This window comes from Cervus elaphus, chromosome 16, assembly GCF_910594005.1.
Source record: "Cervus elaphus chromosome 16, mCerEla1.1, whole genome shotgun sequence".
NCBI classification, from domain to species: domain Eukaryota; kingdom Metazoa; phylum Chordata; class Mammalia; order Artiodactyla; family Cervidae; genus Cervus; species Cervus elaphus.
In genome coordinates, this window is record NC_057830.1 from 16,935,197 (window position 1) to 16,957,313 (window position 22,117).

At 38.2% G+C, this 22,117-nt stretch overlaps 1 protein-coding gene across 3 annotated transcripts in view; it reads right to left on the bottom strand.

Moving 5' to 3' along the window:
- The window catches only part of SLC44A1 (solute carrier family 44 member 1), a 212,029-nt gene that overhangs the window by 144,898 nt on the left and 45,014 nt on the right, over positions 1-22,117 (bottom strand). For all 3 annotated transcript variants that reach the window (XM_043927216.1, XM_043927214.1, XM_043927213.1), the window contains exons 2-3: positions 10,576-10,665; positions 690-832 (exon numbers count right to left, since the gene is read on the bottom strand). In XM_043927216.1, the coding sequence (XP_043783151.1) occupies positions 690-832; positions 10,576-10,665 (233 nt within the window). The remainder of the gene's footprint in view (positions 1-689; positions 833-10,575; positions 10,666-22,117) is intronic.

The following is a 22,117-nucleotide window of genomic DNA, read 5'->3' on the forward strand; positions in this document are numbered from 1 at the left end:
TGGAGTGGGATGCCATTTCTAATAAAGTTTGATGGGCATAAATACACAGTTTGAACAAATATATTGACATCATACATACAATACATTTGATATCTTTTCCCCCATAGACAGTAAAAATGAAATAATAGCTCTTTTGAAGAGAAGAGGTGATTAAGTCAGGAATTTCAAGAAATCCAAAACCTGAACCTTGAAAACTCAAAAGAAATTTCAAAGTCTGACAAAGAAAATATATCTTTTATAAAATTGGAAATAAGTGTGTACTTATAAATGAAGCACCACAAAATGTTTCACTATAACTTTACAGTGTCAAAATCCATTATCCCTATGCCTTCCATCAAGTAGTCTTAGGAAGAAAAATATTATATTGTTTTCTGGGTTAAAACTTCATGTACAGCCTAGAGGCTAATGGGAAAACAGAGTACAAGAGTAACTCTCTCAAATCACGCATTTACTCATTAAAACCTTAAGGTAGGCCATTTTAACACGGCACCTAATTTTGTTTCCTGGTAAATGTATTTATAGACCAAAACCAAAAATGATTCAAGTGGACAGTTAAGAAAAAAAACCAACAGAGAGCATATAAAAATAATCTTCAGTAAGATATTATCTTTATAACAGTAAGAAAAGCTGGACGCCCCCTCCCCTTTCAAGTTCCCACAATGTTCACCATTCAGCCACAGTCTACTCACTTCCGATGGGTGTGGTCCATGCCACTGTTTGGTATTGCTTCCAACTCTGCATTTTTCTGCCCACAGATATTTCCATAGCTGTCGTATCCTGATACTAGTCTTGCTGCTGCACCTGTTGCTACTGAAAAGCCACAAATAAATCCCTAGGGGAAAAAACAGAAAAAAACATACAAATAAACCATTTCAATAGCAACAGCCACTACTTGATACGATAATGAGCTTCTTTTGTCCGCTGAAGGGAACAAAGAGCTCTCTTTCCTTATTGCAAACACTATTCCACTGTTTTCCTTGGGTTTCACATAAGCTGTACAAAGAAATCCACAGGGAAACACTATTTACTACAATAACAAAACAAATCTCAAGCTTTTACATCATAAGTATGTCTTTGCATTTTATAATAATAATAATAGCAGCTTCTTTGTACTGAACATCTGCTTGATGCCAGAATCTGTACCAGCTGCTCACCATACATTATCTCTAATCCTCATGATGGGGAAACTGAGGCCCAGAGAGGGTAAATAAGTCATCCAAGGCCATAGAAGCTAGTAAAAATCAGGGCATAAGACTCAAACCTAGCTTTCTTCATTCTTTAAATTTTTAAAAAAAAATTTTATTTATTTGACTATACTGGATCTTAGTTGTAGCATGTGGGATCTAGTTGCCTGACCAGGGATTGAAGCCGGGGCCCCCTGCATTGGAAGTTCGGAGTCTTAGCCCCGGACCACCAGGGAAGTCCCCATTCTTTAGTTTTATTTGGTTGTCAAAGAGTTCTATTAAATGAAGAATAGCAAGAAATGAAAGACAAAAATTCAAAGAGCAATAGGTATGTGGGTTTCAAATTATCACTTCAGTACACACAACACTTCTGTTTTCTTCCTGCAGTAAAGTTGTGTAGAAGCCAAAGAATAATACGGTGAAGTACATTCATGCTCTGAATATTGGAGACTCAAGGACAGTGAGGCCCTGGGTCCATGTGACACAGAGGTCACTTCATTTCATGGGGATAGGCTTCACCACAGTGCCAATGGCAAATGGTACTCGCTTCAGAACTGCATCATGCTTGCCAAGTCAAGGATGCATTGATCAAAGCAAAGCAATAAACCCTACACTCAACTGCCGGCTACTGGGCATAAGAGAAGGAAATAATAAGGTGAGTCACTATCAATAAACTGAAATGGGAGAAAACACAGAGGTTAAGATATATTTTTGCAAATGCGGTCACTAAAAGATTGAGTTTCTGTTATTTTTAACAAAAGATACTAAGGTTAATGGCTAACCTTTCCAATATAGTTCTTTAACAAGAGGCATCATAGAGTAATAGAAAGAGGATCCAGAAAGATCTGGATTCAAACCCTCACTCTACCATTTACAACCTATATAACCTTGATCCGTTTACCTTCTTAGACTGTTTCCTCCTCATCTCTGACAAAAAGTAATATCAACTATTTCACAGCCAAACGATGGGGCCTCCATGAGATAACGCATCTCTAACTTTTAGATGGGTCTGTACGCAGCAGGTAGTCAACATATTGTAGCTGCTAATGAAAAAGTCAGACTAAAGAAGTTGATAACAGTAATTGGAGATTAACCAAAAATCCCTTCAGTTCTAACTTTTGGGAAAAAATTTTCTAGGGGGTTGGGGGAAGTGAAAAATATTGTCAGTCATTTTGTCATTGCAGAGAAACATTCAGACCACAATTACCATCTTCTTTCGCTACTAGTCTAAAATAGCAGAGCCCTTGCATAATTAAAAGGTTATGTTCTTCTTTCAGTTTTTATAGAAATGTTCTTATGTTTGATAAGTACTTTGTGTTACAGATGGCCTTCAATGGTTTCTGAAGTCCCTTTATGACTATTTTTAACAGCACTGTTGGAAATGTACATGTGTGTGCTTTTGTGCATGTCTGTGTTTGTGTTTTTTAGTTATAGCCCACCTCATATCCTTTTGGGATGTAGGCAGAGTATAAATTATAAATGTTTCATATATATGGTAAAATGGGACACTGACATATTTTGACATGGGCCATCTAAACTTCTTAGTAGCTTCCCAAAGCATTAGAGTGGAGAGGGTGAGAAGCTGTAGGAAGGAAAGGGGAATAGGAAGCTATTGAGAGAGAGAGAGACCACGACTGTTATCCTGGAGATGTCCCATATGGCACAAGCAGTGACAATGGAGAGCTAGGCCAAATATAACTAAAAAGACAATCTCCTTTTTTTAAAAAATTGTGAAATCCAAATTCAGGAAGCAATATAGTTTCAGATGAGAAAAAATGTACATGAAATTACAATAGGGTGAGAGAAACTTTACAGAATGTACTCTATAATTCAATGGCTCCAGGAGGCAGGTGGGGTATTATTTAGCAGAAGGAAATCACATTAATGAAGCAAGTTGTAAGGGGGATAAGGAAAGCTTTTATACACCTATAGTAGGGAGCAATCACTAGAGAGAAAGGAAGTCTTTTCGCAAGGAATAGAATCATGCTTAAGATCTTAAAATGACTGAGCTACTGAAGTGCTTTCAGAACTGCTATTTCAAGAGAGAGTGAGAAGGAGCAGACAAATCTAATCACAAATAGGAGGTGACTCAAATCAGATAAAGAAACCAGGGATGGTAGATCACAGGCAACTCTGGCAACTAATAAGTGCCTATTGCCTACGTGGGAGAAAAACAATTTGCTAATTAATGGACTGTGTTCATTTCCCCTTCACATCACAAGCTTAGTTCAATTTAAGTAAGAGTTTTGGCTTAGTTTCACTCACTCTTAGTCAAAAAAAAGGACACGTTTCATTTCACAAGCAATGCTTGAATTTCACACATGGAGCCTTTACCACACCACTGAGCAAGGCAAAGGTCTTAGCTTTGCTCTGAAGAAAAAAAAAGTCAACAAAACATGCATGAAGGGTGGGGAGGGAATATGAATATGGCGTTGTGTTTCAAGATAAAAAGACTTTAGGCTTACAGCCTTCTCCCAGGGATTAATGAAAATATATCCAGAATTTTTTCTCAAAGACTACCTCTCTTACCTCAAACAACACTTGGAGTCAGTCTGCTAGTAACTAACTTGTCAAACCTTAGAGTAACACTTGGCTTCTGTTCTTCCTTTTCCAAGAACTCTGAGACCAGGAGGCTATTAGGACCCAGCAAACAGCATAGGATTAGAAAGTCTGATGCAGAGCTAATACTTATGCAAACAAATTTCAAAAATAAATTTAAAAGCTTTGACAAGCTGCCAGATCTTGGGATTTCTTTAAAGTTTAATGGGATATATTACTCTAAGAAAGAGAAAAGAAGGAAAAAACAAGAATAGTTGGAAGTCTAGAAAATATCAAGTTCACCCTGAAAGAACTGAGATGTTCTCAAAAGAAAAAAATATTAATGGAGCACGAGGGAGCAAAAATCAGAGAGGCTATTTCATGGGCAGCCTGAGCAATTAAAAAAACATAGACAAAAAAAAAAAAACAAAACACACCAAAAAAAAAACCAAAACAAACATAGACAAAGAATATGTACTGAGAACTGAAACCAGCTGCAAATACTCATGACCCCAGGTAAGTCACTTTATCATTTTAAATTCTCTGAGCCTCAGTCTCTTTACCTGTCACTAGGAATGAATTAGATTAGTCTCAAAAGTCCTTTTTAATTCCAAAATTTTATGATTCTAAGGAAAACTATTAATCGAAACAGAGTAAACATTTTTAGGCTATACTTTCAGGGAGAAGTATGGGCCCTCCGATCCACTGTAATGACTAAGCATGTAGTATGTCGGGGTGACGAAGAAGAGTAGATTAAAAGTAAATGGATTTAACTGTACATTTAAAAATAGTCAAAATAATAAATTTTAAGTTATGTATGTGTGTGTGTGCGCTCAGTTGCTCAGTGGTGTCTGACTCTTTCACAACCCCATGGAATGTAGCCTGCCAGGCTCCTCTGTCCATGGGATTTTCCAGGCAAGAATACTGGAGTGGGTTGTCATTTCCATCTCCAGGGGATCTTTCCAACCCAGGGATGGAACTGGCGCCTCCTGTGTCTTCTGCATTAGAAGTGGATTCTTTACCGCTGAGCTACCGGGGAAAACGAAGTTATGTATACTTTACCACAATAATTAAAAAAGAAAGAAAAAAAAGAAAATCCAAAGGATCTAACAGAAAGCAGGCAGTCATTTGGATCAGGTGACCTTAAGGTAATTTCTGGCATGCTGTTCTTCCTATTCTATGATCCTGGCAAAGCATAGCCCATCACACAGGTGACTAAATACTTCAGTGAGTCTTTGAGTCTTTCCCTTTGTGCTGCCTGCTTCACAATAGTTAATGAGGTAGAAACACTATGCTCCGAGCACTAGACTAAGACTATAAAATAAAAAAGGTCCTTGAAAGCAGTCTGAAGGGACGACCTATGCAATAATGGCTCTAAAATTCAGCTCTAGTCCAGATCGTTCTTCAAAATTCCAACTCTGTATTTCCAACTGCTTCTCTCTACCCACACACCCTACAAGTCCACAACTCAGCTCCTTCCACATTTCCCCAAACCACTTTCCCTTCCGGCATACGCCCCATCTCCATTAGAAGCACCATTTCTGACTAGACTGCTAAGATACAGAGGGAAAGGACTCTTGCTTTCTAACTCTGCACTAGAGGAAGCAGTAATGATAAACTCTTTGCTCAAAGAGTCTGAAATATTGAGGAGACAATATTTAACTGGCAGGTGAGGTTACTGTGTTCTACAGGTCCATGTTCTCAACAGCAGCTTCTGTTGTTCCCAATTCCAGGCAACAAAGAAGAGACTGTCACTTAGAGGCCTTGCCTTCCTCCTCTTCTCTCCTGGGTTCAATGCCGCCACCATGTAATCTTAGACAAGTTATTTAACATATCCCTGTGCCCCCTTATCTATAAAATGGGAATGATGATAACCAGAGTAGCATTGAGCAGTTGTGAAAATTAAATCTGTGTCGAGTGCAGAGAAGAGTACCCGGTCCATAGTAAGCAGCAATAATGATTAGGAATAAGTTGTATGAGTTGTCTGTATCTTCTGTCTTCCAAAGTATGTACTCCTTTTAGGACCCTCTTCTTTTATATATATATACACACATATACATATATATATAATTTTATTTATTTATTTTTGGCTGTGCTGGGTCTTCATTGCTGTGAGGGCTTTTCTCTAGTTTCGGAAAACAGGCGCTAATTTCCAGTTGCGATGCTCGGGCTTCTCGTTGGGGTAGCTTTTCTTGTTGTGGAACACAGGCTCTAGGGCATGTGGGCTTCAGTATAGTTGAGGCACGTGGGCTCAGTAGTTGTAGCACATGGGCTTAGCTGCTCCGTAGCACGTGGGATCTTCCCAGATCAGGGATCGAACCTGCATCTCCAGTACTGGCAGGCGGATTCTTCACGACTGAGACACTAGGGGAGCCCCAGCTTCCTCTTTATCCTGACTTTTGTGGTACAATGATCTAGGCAGATTTGGCCCAAGTGAATCTCTTTTCTCTCCTCTTTTCACATATACCTCTCCTTGGAACAGAATGAAGTCAGCCTAACTAAGGTGGGAAGAACCTTGAGCTCATGTGGCCCAAGCTTCATTCCACAAGCCATGCTTATGGAGGACTTCTTTACTGGTAATCAAGTGACTGCTTGGCGACTAAGAGTTGCACTTTGTTTCTCCAGCCTACTCTTGTTCCTTCATGTGCACAGAAACTGGGGTTTGGAACCTACAAGGAGCTGGGGTAGGATCTGAGCTAAAAAAGCTTATACTGAACCCGTAACACAAGAATCCCTTAGTCACCCCACTTGCCTGCAACACTGATGACATCAAACATTACTGATCCCACTTCTTCTGTCTGTCTCCTGCTCTCTTTCGCTACTTCTTTATTTCAGGTTTTTCACCAGTTATTTGGACTCATCTAAACCACTGCATCAGCCTCCAAAGTGTTGGCCTGAAATCTCTTCCCCCTTTACAATGACTTTACATTTACACTGGCTACCAGGGCCATCTTTCTAAACTCAATCATATCATTTCTTGCTTAAAACTGCAATAGTTTGTCAGTGCCTACAACAGTGGGTCTCAACCCCGGCTGAATATTAGAATCAAAGAGATTAAATTAGATTCAATGGGGTGGGGCCCATACATGAGTATTTTTTATTTTAATCCCAGCAAATTATAATATGCAGTTAGTGTTGAGAACCACTTGTTTACTACCTTAATGGAAAATAGAAATTAAGAGGTACACTTCAACATGTAATTTTTTAGAACAGGGTAAAGCATATATCCAATAATTTCAAAATATTGAATAAGCGCCAATCTAGGAGATGATAATAAAGACTGACAGAAATTTACTTTAAAAACTATCCTAAGTTCTAGACAATTCAAGCATGGAAAATATTTTAATAGTAAGAGAAGAAACAAAAGAGAAGTACACATATTTATGATGAGATGAACATGTGTAAATAAAAAGATTTAGTGGTGAAGATGAGTGAAAGATGACAAGATCTTAAAATATTTCAGAACTAGAGAGTAGGTACCAAGGAGTGAGCAAAGAACTGCAAGTAAGAGCAGTGAGTAAAGATATGGTTTGAATGATAGGCTGTAATAGGATTGAGAAAGAAAATGCTTATAAAAGCAGAAGCAACTGGCCACTAAATGAAAAGAATATAGGCAGAAAATTCTAGTTCCTTTTCTATTTTTGCCTCTCATGGGCAGCAGTATATTCTTAGATAAGCTAATGTTCACTATACTTCGCCTGTAAACTGGGGATAAAACTAATTTTATAGGGTAATTGGGAGAATTTAGTGAGATAAATATATAAAAATGATAGCATCAAGCCCATGATAATGCTCAAAAAATATTTGTTGAATGTTTCTCTTAAAGGTACTACAGAATGAAATCTAAAGACAAAAATGAAATGCAACTCTTAAAAAACATACAAGGCTTCCCTGGTGACTCAGTCGGTAAAGAACTCATCTGCAATGCAGGAGACCACCTGCAATGCAGGAAACCTGCGTTCCATCCCTGGGTCAGGAAGATCCCCTGGAAAAGGAAATGGCAACCTACTCCAGTATTCTTGCCTGGGAAATCCCATGGACAGAGGAGCCTGGTGAGTTACAGTCAACAGGGTCACAAGAGTCAGACAAGGCTTAGTGACTAAACCGCCATCACCAAAAACATACAAAACAAGTATTCAGAAGACAAAAAAAATTGTTTACTGTTGTGCCAGTAAGGTGGGCAGAACTTTGAGATTTCTCCAGTTTCCACATGGTAAAATTTGATGTTAGCTCTACTCCAAGGAATGGTAATCCATAAAAAGAAACATTCCAAAGCAAATAACACTATGCCTGCATTTAAAAGTACACACAGTGGGTCTTAATTACCACCACACTGAAATCAACATTATATTAATTACCATTGCATTAAAACATTTCCGTAAACAAATAGCTCCTGACTCTCCAGCCACTCCCAAATCAGCCTATTAACATTAGTGATTGCACTTTCCTGAGCTATTTTAGTACAGAAAATCAAAAGCACTTTGGGAGGTAGGTACATATTTTTATAAACATAATTTTGAAAGGTCAGCTGCTATTTGTCTCAGAGTGAAACTCAGGAGGCAGGGAGAGGTTGTGGACTAGTTCTGTTAGCAAAGAATGTCTCCTCCATCCCTGGGTGCCACATTTCAGTTTCTACTTCATTAAACTAAGTAGACTCTTGAACAACATCTTACAAGTTTTAAGTTAGGAAATGAGTAATTCTGATATTTTCTAAATATCCTAAATTTGGTGAAACTGAGCCATCTATTACTTTTAAAACTAACACTCTTTATTTTACTGAATGTCTTATATCTTATCAAAGTTCCCTGTTTTCTTTTCCTTGGTTCAGAAGCTGGACTGGTGTCCACACTTCTGCCCATTAGCCATGAAAAGGGTTGTTCTGTAATTCTCAAATGATGTTTGTGAGGTGGGCAGCTGCAGAGAGACACAGAATAAGATTACCTAAAAAGTAGTAATAATGAAAAATAATAAGATTCCTAAATAAAAAAAAAAAAGGTATGGGGAAAAGATTAAATACACTCACACTTGAGTGGGACAAAAAAAGCATGCCAAAGGTAGTAGATCATGGCATCTGGCCCCATCACTTCATGGCAAATAGATGGAGAAACAATGGAAACAGTGACAGACTTCATTTTATGGGGCTCCAAAATCACTGCAGATGGTGACTGCAGCCATGAAATTAAAAGATGCTTGCTCCTTGGAAGAAAAGCCATGACCAACCTAGATAGCATATTAAAAAGCAGAGACATTACTTTGCCAACAAAGGTCCGTCTAGTCAAAGCTATGGTTTTTCCAGTAGTCATGTATGGGTGTAAGGGCTGGACTATAATGAAAGCTGAGCACTGAAGAATTGATGCTTTTGAACTGTGGTGTTGGAGAAGACTCTTGAGAGTCCCTTGCACTGCAGGGAGATCCAACCAGTCCATTCTAAAGGAGATCAGGCCTGAATGTTCACTGGAAGGGCTGATGCTGAAGCTGAAACTCCAATACTTTGGCCACCTGATGCAAAGAGCTGACTCATTTGAAAAGACCCTGATGCTGGGAAAGATTGAAGGCGGGAGAAGGGGACAACAGAGGATGAAATAGATGGTTGGATGGCATCACTGACTTGATGGACATGAGTTTGAGCAACCTTCGGGAGTTGGTGATAGACAGGGAAGCCTGGCATGCTGCAGACTGTAGGGTTGCAAAGAGTCAGACATGACTGAGCGACTGAACTGAACTGAACTGAACTGAAGGTAGCATAATTGTGTTTCAAGTTGCAAAGACTAAGAAAGAGAGAACAATACTATCTGCGCAATTCTCTCAAGGGAGAAACAAGGTGACAGAAGAGCACTGGCCTGGAAGGTAAGAGACGGGGCTCTGTCCCCAGCTCTGCCATTAACTAGCAGTGTGGCCTCGAGATGGTCACTTTCATCTCTGTGGTCTCGTGTTCTTGATGTGTGTAATGAGGGTGATGGGCCAGATGAGGATTTCTAAGTGCTTTCTAGCTTGAAATATCAGCTAGCTCTAAAAGGGCTGCTTTCTACCTCTTGTCCAGCCCAGTACACCAGCAGTGACACCAAAGTCCCTGAAGCCTGTGTGGAAACTCCTGCAGGGCAGACTGGAGATGCAATGTGAATAAACACAGCCCCAACACTTTGCACCAGGGACTCTGCTCCTCCATCCTCCACATCCATTGGAAAATCACCAGCTCCCGTGATCCCCGACTGAGAAATGCCACTTAGTCCCACAGGCACAGCAGGCAGCAGGAGCCTAGGATGGGTAGAAGGAGGAAGAGGCAGGGAGCAACCGGCCGCCCCTCTAAGAAGAACTAAAAAAAATGTCACAACAGGGAGCATTGTAGATATCATCTAGCAAAACCTCTAATTTTATAGAAAGGCACTACCAAGTCCCTGAAAGAAACTGACTGGCGAAAAAAATAACCATCAGGACTGTGCGACTGGGTTGAATAAATACTCAGGACTCGATTCCATGACCACTGCTCTCTGCTCACCACCTGCATCAAGCTTAGAGTTCATGGATATTTATGTCAAAGGCTTTCTGGCTTTCTGAAATGATCTAGTCAAAGAGAGAGTTTCAATTATTCCTTAATTTTGACCTCAGTTCTCATGCAAACCAAAAAGAAAAGAAAAAAAAGTCAAGGGGTACCAATACCACTTAACTGTATGGGAAAAAAAAAAATAACCTAATTCTATGGTATCCTAGAACTTCCAGTTATAAGCAATTCAAGAGGGATTATTCATTTACAAATATAAATAAATATCTAAATAACAAGTTCCCTCTTCAAACCAACTCCCCATCATCCCCTTGAATCACGGGTTCATGTTCTGAGGATCTGTGAGCTTCTTACCATCCCAATGCAGAAGAGGATGAAAAGCAGCAGCCATGGTATGTCTGTGCAGCTACGGTCCTCCAGTGGCTTCCATTCTCGCTTGGAGCTCTAATTGAAAAGACAAAATAAGAGAGTGGTAAATGTGAATTTTAATTGAAGTGAGGAAGGCATAAACATAACACTGATATCTAAAACCCTGAACCTTTAAGATGCAACTCAAATATTTGTCAGTTTTCTGTGAATTTTACCCCAATACCCATCTCTCTCCCTGGCCAGGATCGATTTCAGTGCTTTGTTGGTATCTCTATTAGAGCAGTTAGCATGCTCAATTACTACCACTGAGATGTGTCCCTAGCAGAACGTGAGCTTTGCATAAGAAGGACCACTGCTCATTTCCCAGCATCTAACACAATGCCTGAGGGTTCATGGTATGTGGTCAGTACAGACTTTTTAAAATGAATAAACAAATTCTTCCAACGTCAGTCTTAGTGATAGCTTTTTCTTTGTGTGACTTTTGCCAGACTTAAAAATGTAGAACATGCTTTTCTACATGTTCTCATCTAGGAAGGAAGTCGAGTAAAATGAATTTCTATTGAAGGCTTGGGAAACTTATGGAAAAAGTTCTGCAAAAAGAAGGCTAGGGCCTCCAGTGGTTTCCATGACAAGATACAGGAAGCAATCTAGAAGGCTTGTCAGAAGGAAGGACACTGGCAGAACGAGGCTGGAGATAAGGGAACCCTCTAGTATAATTAGTATTTAGAGTTCAAGAATGAACCCAGGGACTTTCCTGGTGGATAAGACTTCATGCCTTCAATGCAGGGGACCTGGGTTCCATCCCTGGTTGGGGAACTAAGATTCTACATACCACAATTAAGCCCACATGCCACAATTAGAGAAGCCCGCGCTGTTCCAAAAAAGAACCAGTGCAGCCAAAATAAATACTAAAAAATTTTAATTAAAAAAAGAAAAAAAAAAAGAGTGGGGACACAGTTCTCAACTAAGTTTGCTTAGCTGTTCCTCCATCTAAAAAAAAATAATTTTTAACTTTGACAAACTGATGAAAGCTACAGATCCTTTTCTTAGGAGATAAGCATGTAGCTGCATAATTTTCTCAAAAAGTTCAGGGAATTCAGACCCTAGGTTACAAAACTCAACTTTAAAACATCTGCCTATTGAGGTTAAGAGCAAAAATCTGGAGCTACAACCACTCCTTCCTGACCCCTAAATGCTAACCAGACAAATGCCTTTTCAGTGCCTCAGACTCTGAGTTGTTCAACAGCGACAACAAAACCCCACCACCCTTAAAAGCTTGTTCCCAAACACCCACACGAGAAAACAAAAGAGCACTAGTTAGTCATGGGAAAAAACCTTACCCTCAGACTCTAACTAGCATTAAAAACCAAGAGGGAGTAGGCAGTTTTTTCCAGAGGAATGTAGCATTATGGCGGATGGATAAAGGACTCTTCTCCTTAGCTCTGTCATTAGGTAGCTAAACAATTTTAGATAAATCACTTCATCTCTCTGGGTGGCAGGAAGAAGTGAGATTAAATCTCTTAGGTTCCTTCCAGTTCTAAAAACCTATGATCAGGAATACAGTTTTGTGAAAACTTGTGCAATGACCAAAAAAAAAAAAAAAAAAAAAAAACCCTGCAAAAATAATTTGACATTATTCCCAGTGTTATTCCAATAAGAATGCCTGTATTGTGGGCTGCGTTTTGGAAGACAGTTGCTTCCAGTATGAAAAAGAATGTTTCTTTGTATTAAATGATTTCAATCTTGAATAATATCCATTACAGTAAAATTACTTACAAACACAGAATTTGGACGCCTCTTTGAAATTCATTACATTTACTCTAAGGTGATTTCCAGAACAAGGGCTACGTTGAAATATTACATTTGCTTATCTTAACAAATAGTATGTATTAGGGGAAGGAGGAGGAACAAGTCTGATTGAGCATTCTCTTTATTCACAACTTTTTTTTAATTTTTACTTTAGACCAACATTCACATTTAATGCCTAAATTTTCACCTGTAACACAAAGATGGTAGAATTTCATTTTGATCAGAAAAACACAATGATTCAATATCTCAAGAATTCAATTTACTGTGGGCAATGTCTAGCCCAAATACATAGAAAACCTTTCACTGGGGATGAGAAGTGGAGAGAGGATAGGGGTTAAATAAAAAACAGTCACAGAGTACAAAGTGGATCAGAAGAATACAAAAAAAGGGTGTGGTCAACCTCACTCAGATAAAGAAAAGCTTCTCCAGGAGGGTTTATCTCATAGGCTATGTTGAGGATTAAATGTGACTATCTATCACATAGTAAACACTAACTCTTGGTTATAATTCTTATTCACCAACACTGACTTTTCAGTTAACCTTCTCCCTATTGTTAAAATATCCTTTTACCAGATGGACCCTTTCACTGAAAGAATAGAAAGAATATTAAACTCACTTTTCCCCTTCTATTTAATAAAACTTCAACTTAATGGTGGCCATCTTACATTGTAGCTACTGTTTTTAAAGCTCTCAGCTATTAATTGCTATTAAATAGGCACTGTACCCAAAGCTTTACACACATTACCTTTAAAATAGCTCTCTGATGCAGGTATCGTCCTTACTGCACAGCTAAGAAACTCAGACCCAAAAGTTAACTTATCAGACCAAGGTTTCACAACTGTGCAGTTGGGATCTGAACCCAAGTCTGTGGCCACAAAGCCAAATCCAGTGAGAATATCATTCATTTTGCACTTAGCCAGTAAAGAGCAAAAATACCTCCATTAGTTTTTCCTCATACTGCAAACTTTCCTCACACTGCAAACTGCAACCCAATAATTTAAAATTCTACAGGCACAGAGAAAAAGAGTGATATGTTTTATAAGCCATGAAATTTCTCAAGCGAGTCAGGAAACCCAACAGTTGAAAAAATTTAATGATTCTTTAACACACTTAACCAAGTGGTAACTGGATTTAATGCTGTCTGTTTCTTCCAATTAAAATCCACATAGACCTAGAAAAAGTAAAATGTTTTCAAAAGCACTTTTAAATGTGATTTTTATCCCTTTCTCAAATTCTGCATAAGGTTAATACAGGCTGTCAATCAGTGTTAGGTCTCTTCCCATTCACAGAATCTTACATTTCAGGAACTAAATAAGACCAAAGGAATCATACAGCCCAAGTCTTTAAGTGACCAAGGGAAAAGAAAGAGACTTGCTTAGAGACTTGCTTGATCTTGAGCAAGTCAAGCAAGTCTCTTTCTTTTCCCTTGGTCACTTAAAGACTTGGACTGTATGATTCCTTTGGTCTTATTTAGTTCCTGAAATAAGGAAAATAAGTGGAAAATTCATTACTGAAACCTGAGTCCTCAAACTCTAGCAGAGAGGTGGAAACTACCAGAAAGAGCTAAGAAAACACTTAAAAAAAAAAAACAACAACACATGATAACAGAGATGAAGAATGCCTTTGTCAGGCCCATCAGTAAACTAAACACTGCCAAGTAAAGGCTCAATAAATTCAAGGATAGGTCAACAGAAATTACCCAAAGTGAAACACACAAAAAAAGAAAATTAAAATTAAAAACCCAGAACAGAACGTCCAAGAACTATAGAATAATATCAAATGGTCTAACATGTGTGACTGTAATCCCAGAAGAGTAAGTGGAGCAGAGGAAATGTTAGAAGAAATACTGACAGAATTTTCCAAAAATAACATAAGAAATCAAACCATAGATCCAAGAAGCTGAGAGAATTCCAAGCAGGATAAATACAACACACACATGTATACATACATACACTACACAAACTATATTCAAAATGTTGAAAACCAAATACAGAGACATCATTTTGATGGCAGAAAGAGGGAGGAAAGGGCACATTGTAAACAAAGAAGCAAAGATTAAGCAAACTTCTTATCAGAAATCCTGCAAAGCAAAAAAACCATGGGATGACATCTTTTTATTACTGAAAGAATTAAAAAGAAAAAATAAACACGTTATTAACTCAGAATTTTATACCCAGAGAAGATGTCTCTCAGAAATGAAGACTTGTTCAACAAAACCTAAGAGAATTTATCAGAAGCAAACTGAAGTACAAAACATGTTAAAGTTATTCAGGCAGAAGAGTATGAGACAAACTTGGGATATTACACAAAGAAATAAAGACTTCCAAAAACAAGTAAAATGAAGTTTTAAACTTTTCCATAATAAAGTATTTTTAAAATAAGGGTGTAAATATATGTGTATAACAGCATTCACATTACAGTCTTCCTGCACACTCTACAAGACTAACAACCTAGAAAGCAGAATTACAATTTTTAATACTAGTACTAGGCCATAAAAAATAAATCTAAGTCAGATCACAGCTGATGTCTGCCTGATGTCTGTATTATATTCATATCCTTAAAGTTAGTCCCTGGTGGCTCAGACGGTAAAGTGGTAAAACCTACAATGCGGGAGACCCGGGTTCAATCCCTGGGCTGGGAAGATCTCCTGGAGAAGGAAATGGCAACCCACTCCAGTATTCTTGCCTGGAAAATCCCATGGAGGAAGAGCCTGGTAGGCTACAGTCCATGGGGTCGCAAAGAGTCGGACACGACTGAGCAACTTTTCACCATTCACTATCACAATGTTTAACATCTTCACATTCCTTCCTACATTTTACACATCATAGATTTTAAAACAAAACAAAACCAACTTCCATAATATCTCTTTCAGAAGTCATAGTACAGGTAACTACATCCTAGACTTCACATGCACCATGAGCCCTAACAGCTAAAACCAAGGCTTTCTGATGAATCTGATTTCATAGGGGTGTGCATTTTTTAGGAAATAAATCCTGTGAAAAGTTCTGTCTTAGATTTCCATGTTATTTCCAGTGAAGATAAAGTTGTTGAGTAAATGTTTTTGTAGGTAACAGTCCCTCACAAAGGTTCTGACAAGTGATATGTTACAACCAGTGAGTCAAATCAGGCATCACTGGAGGGCATTAGCAGTATCAGGGCAGGCAGGGTGGGCCAAGCCAGGGAACCACTAGGAAGGGAAAGGTCTGACAGATGTGAATCTAGTTCACAGAAACAGGCAGGGCTGGAAGACATAAAAGGATCAAAGAGACAATAGCAACAATCCAGACTTAAGACAAAAAGCCAGTGAGGTCTCAAATTTGGAAATAAGCAGGGTCCGAACTCCAGAAGTCAAAAGATCCAGGTGATACCTAACGGCAAAGACCAAATGCCCCTGTCCTCTTTATACTCTGCATACTGTCTGTATGACTCTCTTCTAATTAAGACTGATGTGCAAAGATTCTCAAGAGTCCCATCATAACTCAGTAACACTATTACCTTGTACTATGAGTCTTTCCTTGATCCATGAGATTTTTGTAAACATTATGTGACAATAATGAAAAATGTGCTTTAAACAACAGTACTGTAAATTACCTAAGAAGTTACTTAACTTTTCAGGTAACACTTTTAAGCATTCTGTCGGTTCTTCAAATAAATACTCAGCACCACACAAAGAATCTGAGATCCAAAGCCAGGTAAGACAGCGCCCTACCCTCACAAAGCTTTAGAGCAATAGAGGCAAACCAAGGACTTGATAACATAAGTGATGTCAAAATAGAGATGTGTGAAATGTACTACAGGAATAGAGATGGGGAACCGTTAAGCAAACATTTGTTAGATTTGTTGAAACTACCTCATAAACTTCTGAAGCAAACACTAAAAAATGATTCTCTGTTGTCTAAAATAGAATGTGTTTTATGCCCAAAACATACTAAAAATTCTTTCTAGCTCTGATGGGAAATATTGACTGCCAAATAAGAATTATTCCACTCAGAAATGTGTAGTAGTAAACAAACAGAACATTAAGTTCATTTAAAAAAAAAAACAAAAAAACTCAAGTCAGCCCCTTTTCTCTCTTCGTAGCCATTAAGATTTCTCTATACTACATTTTATGGCTGCTCCATTTAGAAAGAGGCCTTTCGGTTTTGGAAAAGAGAAAACATATTGTCCTTTGTTTTTTGGTACAATTAGTGCAGGGCTATATTTATTAAGCTAACTAGAATAATATTTTCATGTTGATGTCATTGAGATTCCCACTAATACTGAGTTAAGTAGTATCTGGTCACATACATCCAGAGTTACTGTAAGCTGGAATTTCTGATAGGCTAAAGGACAAGAGGCTCCCCCTTGTCATTTCCCCAGAGCAAGCTAGATAACTGCATTCTCCTTCATTCAAAGCAACAGTAAGTGGCAATCGGGGAGGCTGGTCCAAAGAAAGAAAAGTAGGGTATAGGTAGTATTAACCCTGAAAATAAAGGACAAACCAGAGTCAATTCCAACACCATTTGGGCCAGCAATTCACAACTACAGCACTGCCCATGCCTCTGTGTTTTTATTAGTCAGGAGGAATACCACAATTATTCATTACTCATGGTTAAGTACTTAGAAATTCAAACAGAATCCAGATTATTATTGTAAGGTTATCAAGACTTGCTTATGTTCCTATGGGACAGCAAAAAGTAGAGTTAGACTGATTGGCCAGGGATTGCAATAAGCTGAAGCCTACACCTAATGACAGGCGTACTGATATCATCCTTCCTGTGTGCCTACCTCTCTACAACACAGATCCAATCCACCCTGCCTTTCCCAGATTCCAATGAAAAGCCAACTCTGTATGTGAAGGCTAACGGAAGCTAAGATGTGGTCTTTCACCCAGCAGATTTCCAGGATGTATCCTTGGAAAGTGTTCATTACTTTTTTGAATAATCAAATTCCCTCTCTCCAATTTTCTTTGACCACCACAGTCTCTATTTTCTGGGTAAACAGACTACCTCTGAAACAGGATCATAGTTCCAGCAGCTCTACTCCTTAGCACAACCAGAAAGCCTCAAGTCACTGATTCCATCTCCAAGGTCACTACTATAGACATTTGTGATTTAAGCACATATGTTGTAAGCAGTGGAATATCTGTGAAGACTTTATTTTGTTCATGCCAATCTGCTTTACACAAAAACCTCCAGTGTTAAAGACAGATAGTCATACACTCCAAATCTTCAAAGCTCCCTCCAAGGACTCAATGGTTCATTAAAATTCCCCAATATGCTTTTATTTGCACAGAGTAGTAACAAAAGAATAAAAGAGCTGATGTGTATCATTTTTGCCACAATTTTCAGTAGAGTGAGCAGACCCGATGAAGTTGGGTAGCAATAAAACATGGAGGCTTTCAGCCTCTGTTCACAGCACCTGAAAATAAAATCTTGTAATAGGATTTTGAAAGACATTGCCTGTCCTTTGGGAAAGCTCTCTCAAGGATTTGGAGTGCATAACTATGTACAGTTACCATAAGTAATCTGTTTCATTTGCTAAGCCTGGTGATAGCAATTCATATTTGAAAGGGAAAAATAAAAGCATGATTTTAACAGGCAGTTAAAGGTAATAAGATACATTGAGTGGAAAGATACAGGCATCTGTGTCCAACTGCTTTTCTTAGTTCATGAACTTTATGCTAAACCACAAACATTCATCTGTTTAAGGAAAAAGAGTGAAATGCCAATGATAGTTGCTCTAAGTTATGCATTTACGCGGTGACAGAAAGATCATGGGGAGATATGTTGCCAATGACTTCATTCTTTCCCTGAATGCCCTAAAAAAAAAAAAATAATAACTGTGGGTTTGTTACAAAGATGTCCTTCTTCCATCAGATGTCCCAGGGGCTGTCTTCCTTGTACATGAGCACGTGACAATTACTGGGCAGGGGCCACGTTCCTTCTGCCCTGCAACACAGCTCACAGCATATTTTACCTCCATGAGGAAAGAAACACGATCAAAATTATACAGATAAACCTGTCTGTAACCCTTGAATAGTATTTCTAACTTGCCTTTCTTCTGAATCAGTGGAAAGTAACGTTTTTAATTTAAAATTATATTTGGTTTTATTTTAACTATATAGTTTTTAAGGGCTTCATTTCTCCCCATCACAGCCTACAAGTGTCAGAATATCTTCAGTACTTGGTGACACCAAGGGCAGACTGACAGGCCCAAAGCTGTACTTTGCACCTCCAACCTACTAGAGTACAACCAGTTTCCTGTAGCTAATGGATTTGCTGACTTTTATACTGTTACCCTTTCTCTTAAAGCAGGAACTCACAGGTACTCAAGATAGGATTCTCATTCCAACCGTGCTTCCTTTCCCTGATGGAATGGCTAAGAACTGACTTATGAAGACTATGATGACTTATGGAGAAGAAACATGAAGACTACTCTGATCATATATCATAGCTAATGGGTAAGTGGAAGTGAGTAAATTTATGTCTTAAATCAAAATTAGATCTTGTCTTTGGCAATGAAGATGTCTTTAGTCTACAGTAATTGTGCACAGAAATAAATATATGTTCAGTTCTATGGCAGTGCCTAAAAACTCTGAAGGGAACAAATTCCTATTATAGGTAAATAATTTATGAAAATATAGATTATATTCCTTTCCTTGGAGTTAGTATTGCACACTATGTACATACCACCATCATAATAATTACTATTTCACATTATAATTACTTACTTCTCCAGTAGATGATGAGTTTTTTGAGAGTAAGGATATTTTTTTGTTTAAATCAGGGATCAGTAAGCACTTAAAATTCTTCAAGAGGAAACCTAGTCCACATGAAACAATGTGTAGAGAATCTTGCCCTAAGTGGCTGAATTATATAATGGCTATTCTTCCAAACTTACTGCCTACTTCAGGGCAAGAACTTGTTGGTTTTATTTATCCCCAGTAGATGAACAGTGTCTAGCACATAATAGGCTCTCAGTAAATTTATTTAATGGATGAATGAACAAGGCAAGGTCTTTCATCATTCAAGTAGCATGATGTTTGTGCAAACGTCCTCACTGTCTCCTGCATAAGATCATTTCCCTAAAAAGCATTCTACTGTATCACAGGCTGGCTCTTTTTCCTACAGATATTATACAATATAGCATTTCCCAGAGATATCTGTCAATAGGGTCTATGAGAAAAACAAATTCTAGATTTAAGTAAGTTTTAGAAATGCTAGTTAACGAAGTCTAGTCTCTTCAGTAGGACTTCTCTGAGACCTTATTTTGAGACGCTCCAAAACATATTCGGTCACCCACAGACTGGGAGACGTGAATACAGACTGTGCCAATCTTTCTCCCAACGCGTTTCTGCAAACCAGAGCATAGGGGTTCATGGTTAGGATGGATGCTCCCACTGAAAAGTACTCAAGAAAAGGCTGATGGCACTGGTTAAAACTATGCTGGAACTCATAAAAAGAGAATGAAACCTTGCCATCTGCAACAACATGGAAGGACTTGGAGGGTATTAATGCTAAGTGAAATAAATCCGACAGAGGAAGACAAATATTAGAATCATTTATATGCAGAATAAAAAACACAACACTACTGAACGTAACAAAAAAACAAGCAGAGAGAACAAACTTGCAGTTACTAGTGGGGAGATGGAAGGGAGAGGGGCAACATAAGGGTAGGGGATTAACAGCAATCAATTGTTAGGTATAAAATAAGCTACACGGATTTATCATACAATACAGAGAATACAGCCAACATTTTACAAAAACTGTAAATGGAGCACAACACTTAAAAATTGTGAATCATTATATTGCACACCTGTAACTTAATATGGCATATCAACTATACTTCAGTTTTTTAAAAAAACACTATTCTGAAACTGAAAGCAATGTCTATCAGTTAAACATTTTGGGAAAGTAATTTGGCGATACATTTCAAATAACTCAAAGTAATCTAAAACATTAAAAGAGCTGCATGTGGGATGTCCAATATAGTGCTATTGTGAGAAAAAAATTAGAAATTAACTATCTGCTAATAGAAAATGGTTAAAAATGAGAATGAAATATTAAGCAACCATAAGGATAATTATAAAGACGTTGCACAGTAACATATAAAATGATAGTGATAAAAAGCTGTGTTCAGAAACAGGGTATAAAAGTATGCCATGCTCCAGTTATACAACTTATAAAATAGTCTATGCAATGTACAAGCATTAGAAAAGGATAGTGCAGTTTTTAAATAGTTACACTTACAATGCATTTTTTACTTCCATTCGTGCTATTTAATTATGGAAGAAATAACAAAGATAAATATTAACTCCCATTTCTCCAGGTCATACTTTTTCTACTTCCTCAATATAGTGTCAGATATAAATAGATGCACAATGAAAACAACCAGAATGTATTTCAGTCATTCTATCTGACACTTATTGACAAGAGATCAGAACATTTCAAACTTCACTAGAAAGCTGTATGCTGAGAATCACCTAAGATTTCTCCTGAAAAATACAGGAGAACCAGTAACATCTGAGAGGTAGTACTCTCTAATAAACATTACAGAGGAAATACACCAGCGTAGTGAGGGATGTATACAGCGTACACAGCCAATAAGCACTAAAACAGCAGGGATGTGAAGCAGGTAGTTGAGCCCTAAGGCCCATGATCACTCTACTCTGCCCTGTTTATTGTGGTTACTGTCTCCTGTATGGACATAAGGAACAGACTTGTGGTTGCCAAAAGATAGGTGGGGTGGACTGGGAGTCTGGGATTAGCAGACCCAAACTGCTACATATAGACTGGATCAACAACAAGGTCCTACCATATAGCACAGGGAACTATATTCAATATTCTGTAACAAACCTTAATAGAAAAGAATATAAAAAAGAAAATATATATATTTAAACTGAGTCACTTTGCTGTACAGCAGAAATTAATAAAATGTTATAAATTACCTTCGATAAAAAAATTTAGTTAAAAAACAAAACATGTATCTTGTATGGACACTGTGGATGGTTGGATGTGGAAGGGGAGGGAGAAGGAAATAAGAGGCATAAGAATTACAGTTTACCGTTGAACAAAGCAAAGGTTAGGGGCATCTAACCCCATGTAGTCAAAATCTGCATATGACTTTATAGTCAATCCTCTGTATCCATGCTTCTTCCATATCCCAGGTTCTGTACTGGCGGATTCAACCAACCACCTACAGATCATGTGGAACTGTAGTATTTACTGTTGGAAAAACCTGAGAACAAGTAGACCCACGCAGTTCAAACCCATGCTGTTCAAGGGTGAAATGTACAGCAAAAATACTATAGTACATTTTGTGGCTTGTTTTATCTAAATTTATTGTTTGCATGGCTAATATTTCTTCTTACAGGAAAATTATAGGACATAGCCAAGAATAATAGATTTTTAAACATGTTTTGTGTTTTGATTTCAAAGATAATTTCCAACTGTCCAAATATCACTGCTGATATTTGAAGAAAACACCTGTAGTGGTGTTTAACAGGTGGAAACAAACAGTTGTTTCCTCCTTCAGTTCAGTTCAGTTCAGTTCAGTTCAGTCGCTCAGTTGTGTCCGACTCTTTGCGACCCCATGAATTGCAGCACGCCAGGCCTCCCTGTCCATCACAAAGTCCAGGAGTGTACCCAAACTCATGTGCATCGAGTTGGTGATGCCATCCAACCATCTCATCTGTCGACCCCTTATCCTCCTGCCCCCAATCCCTCCCAGCATCAGG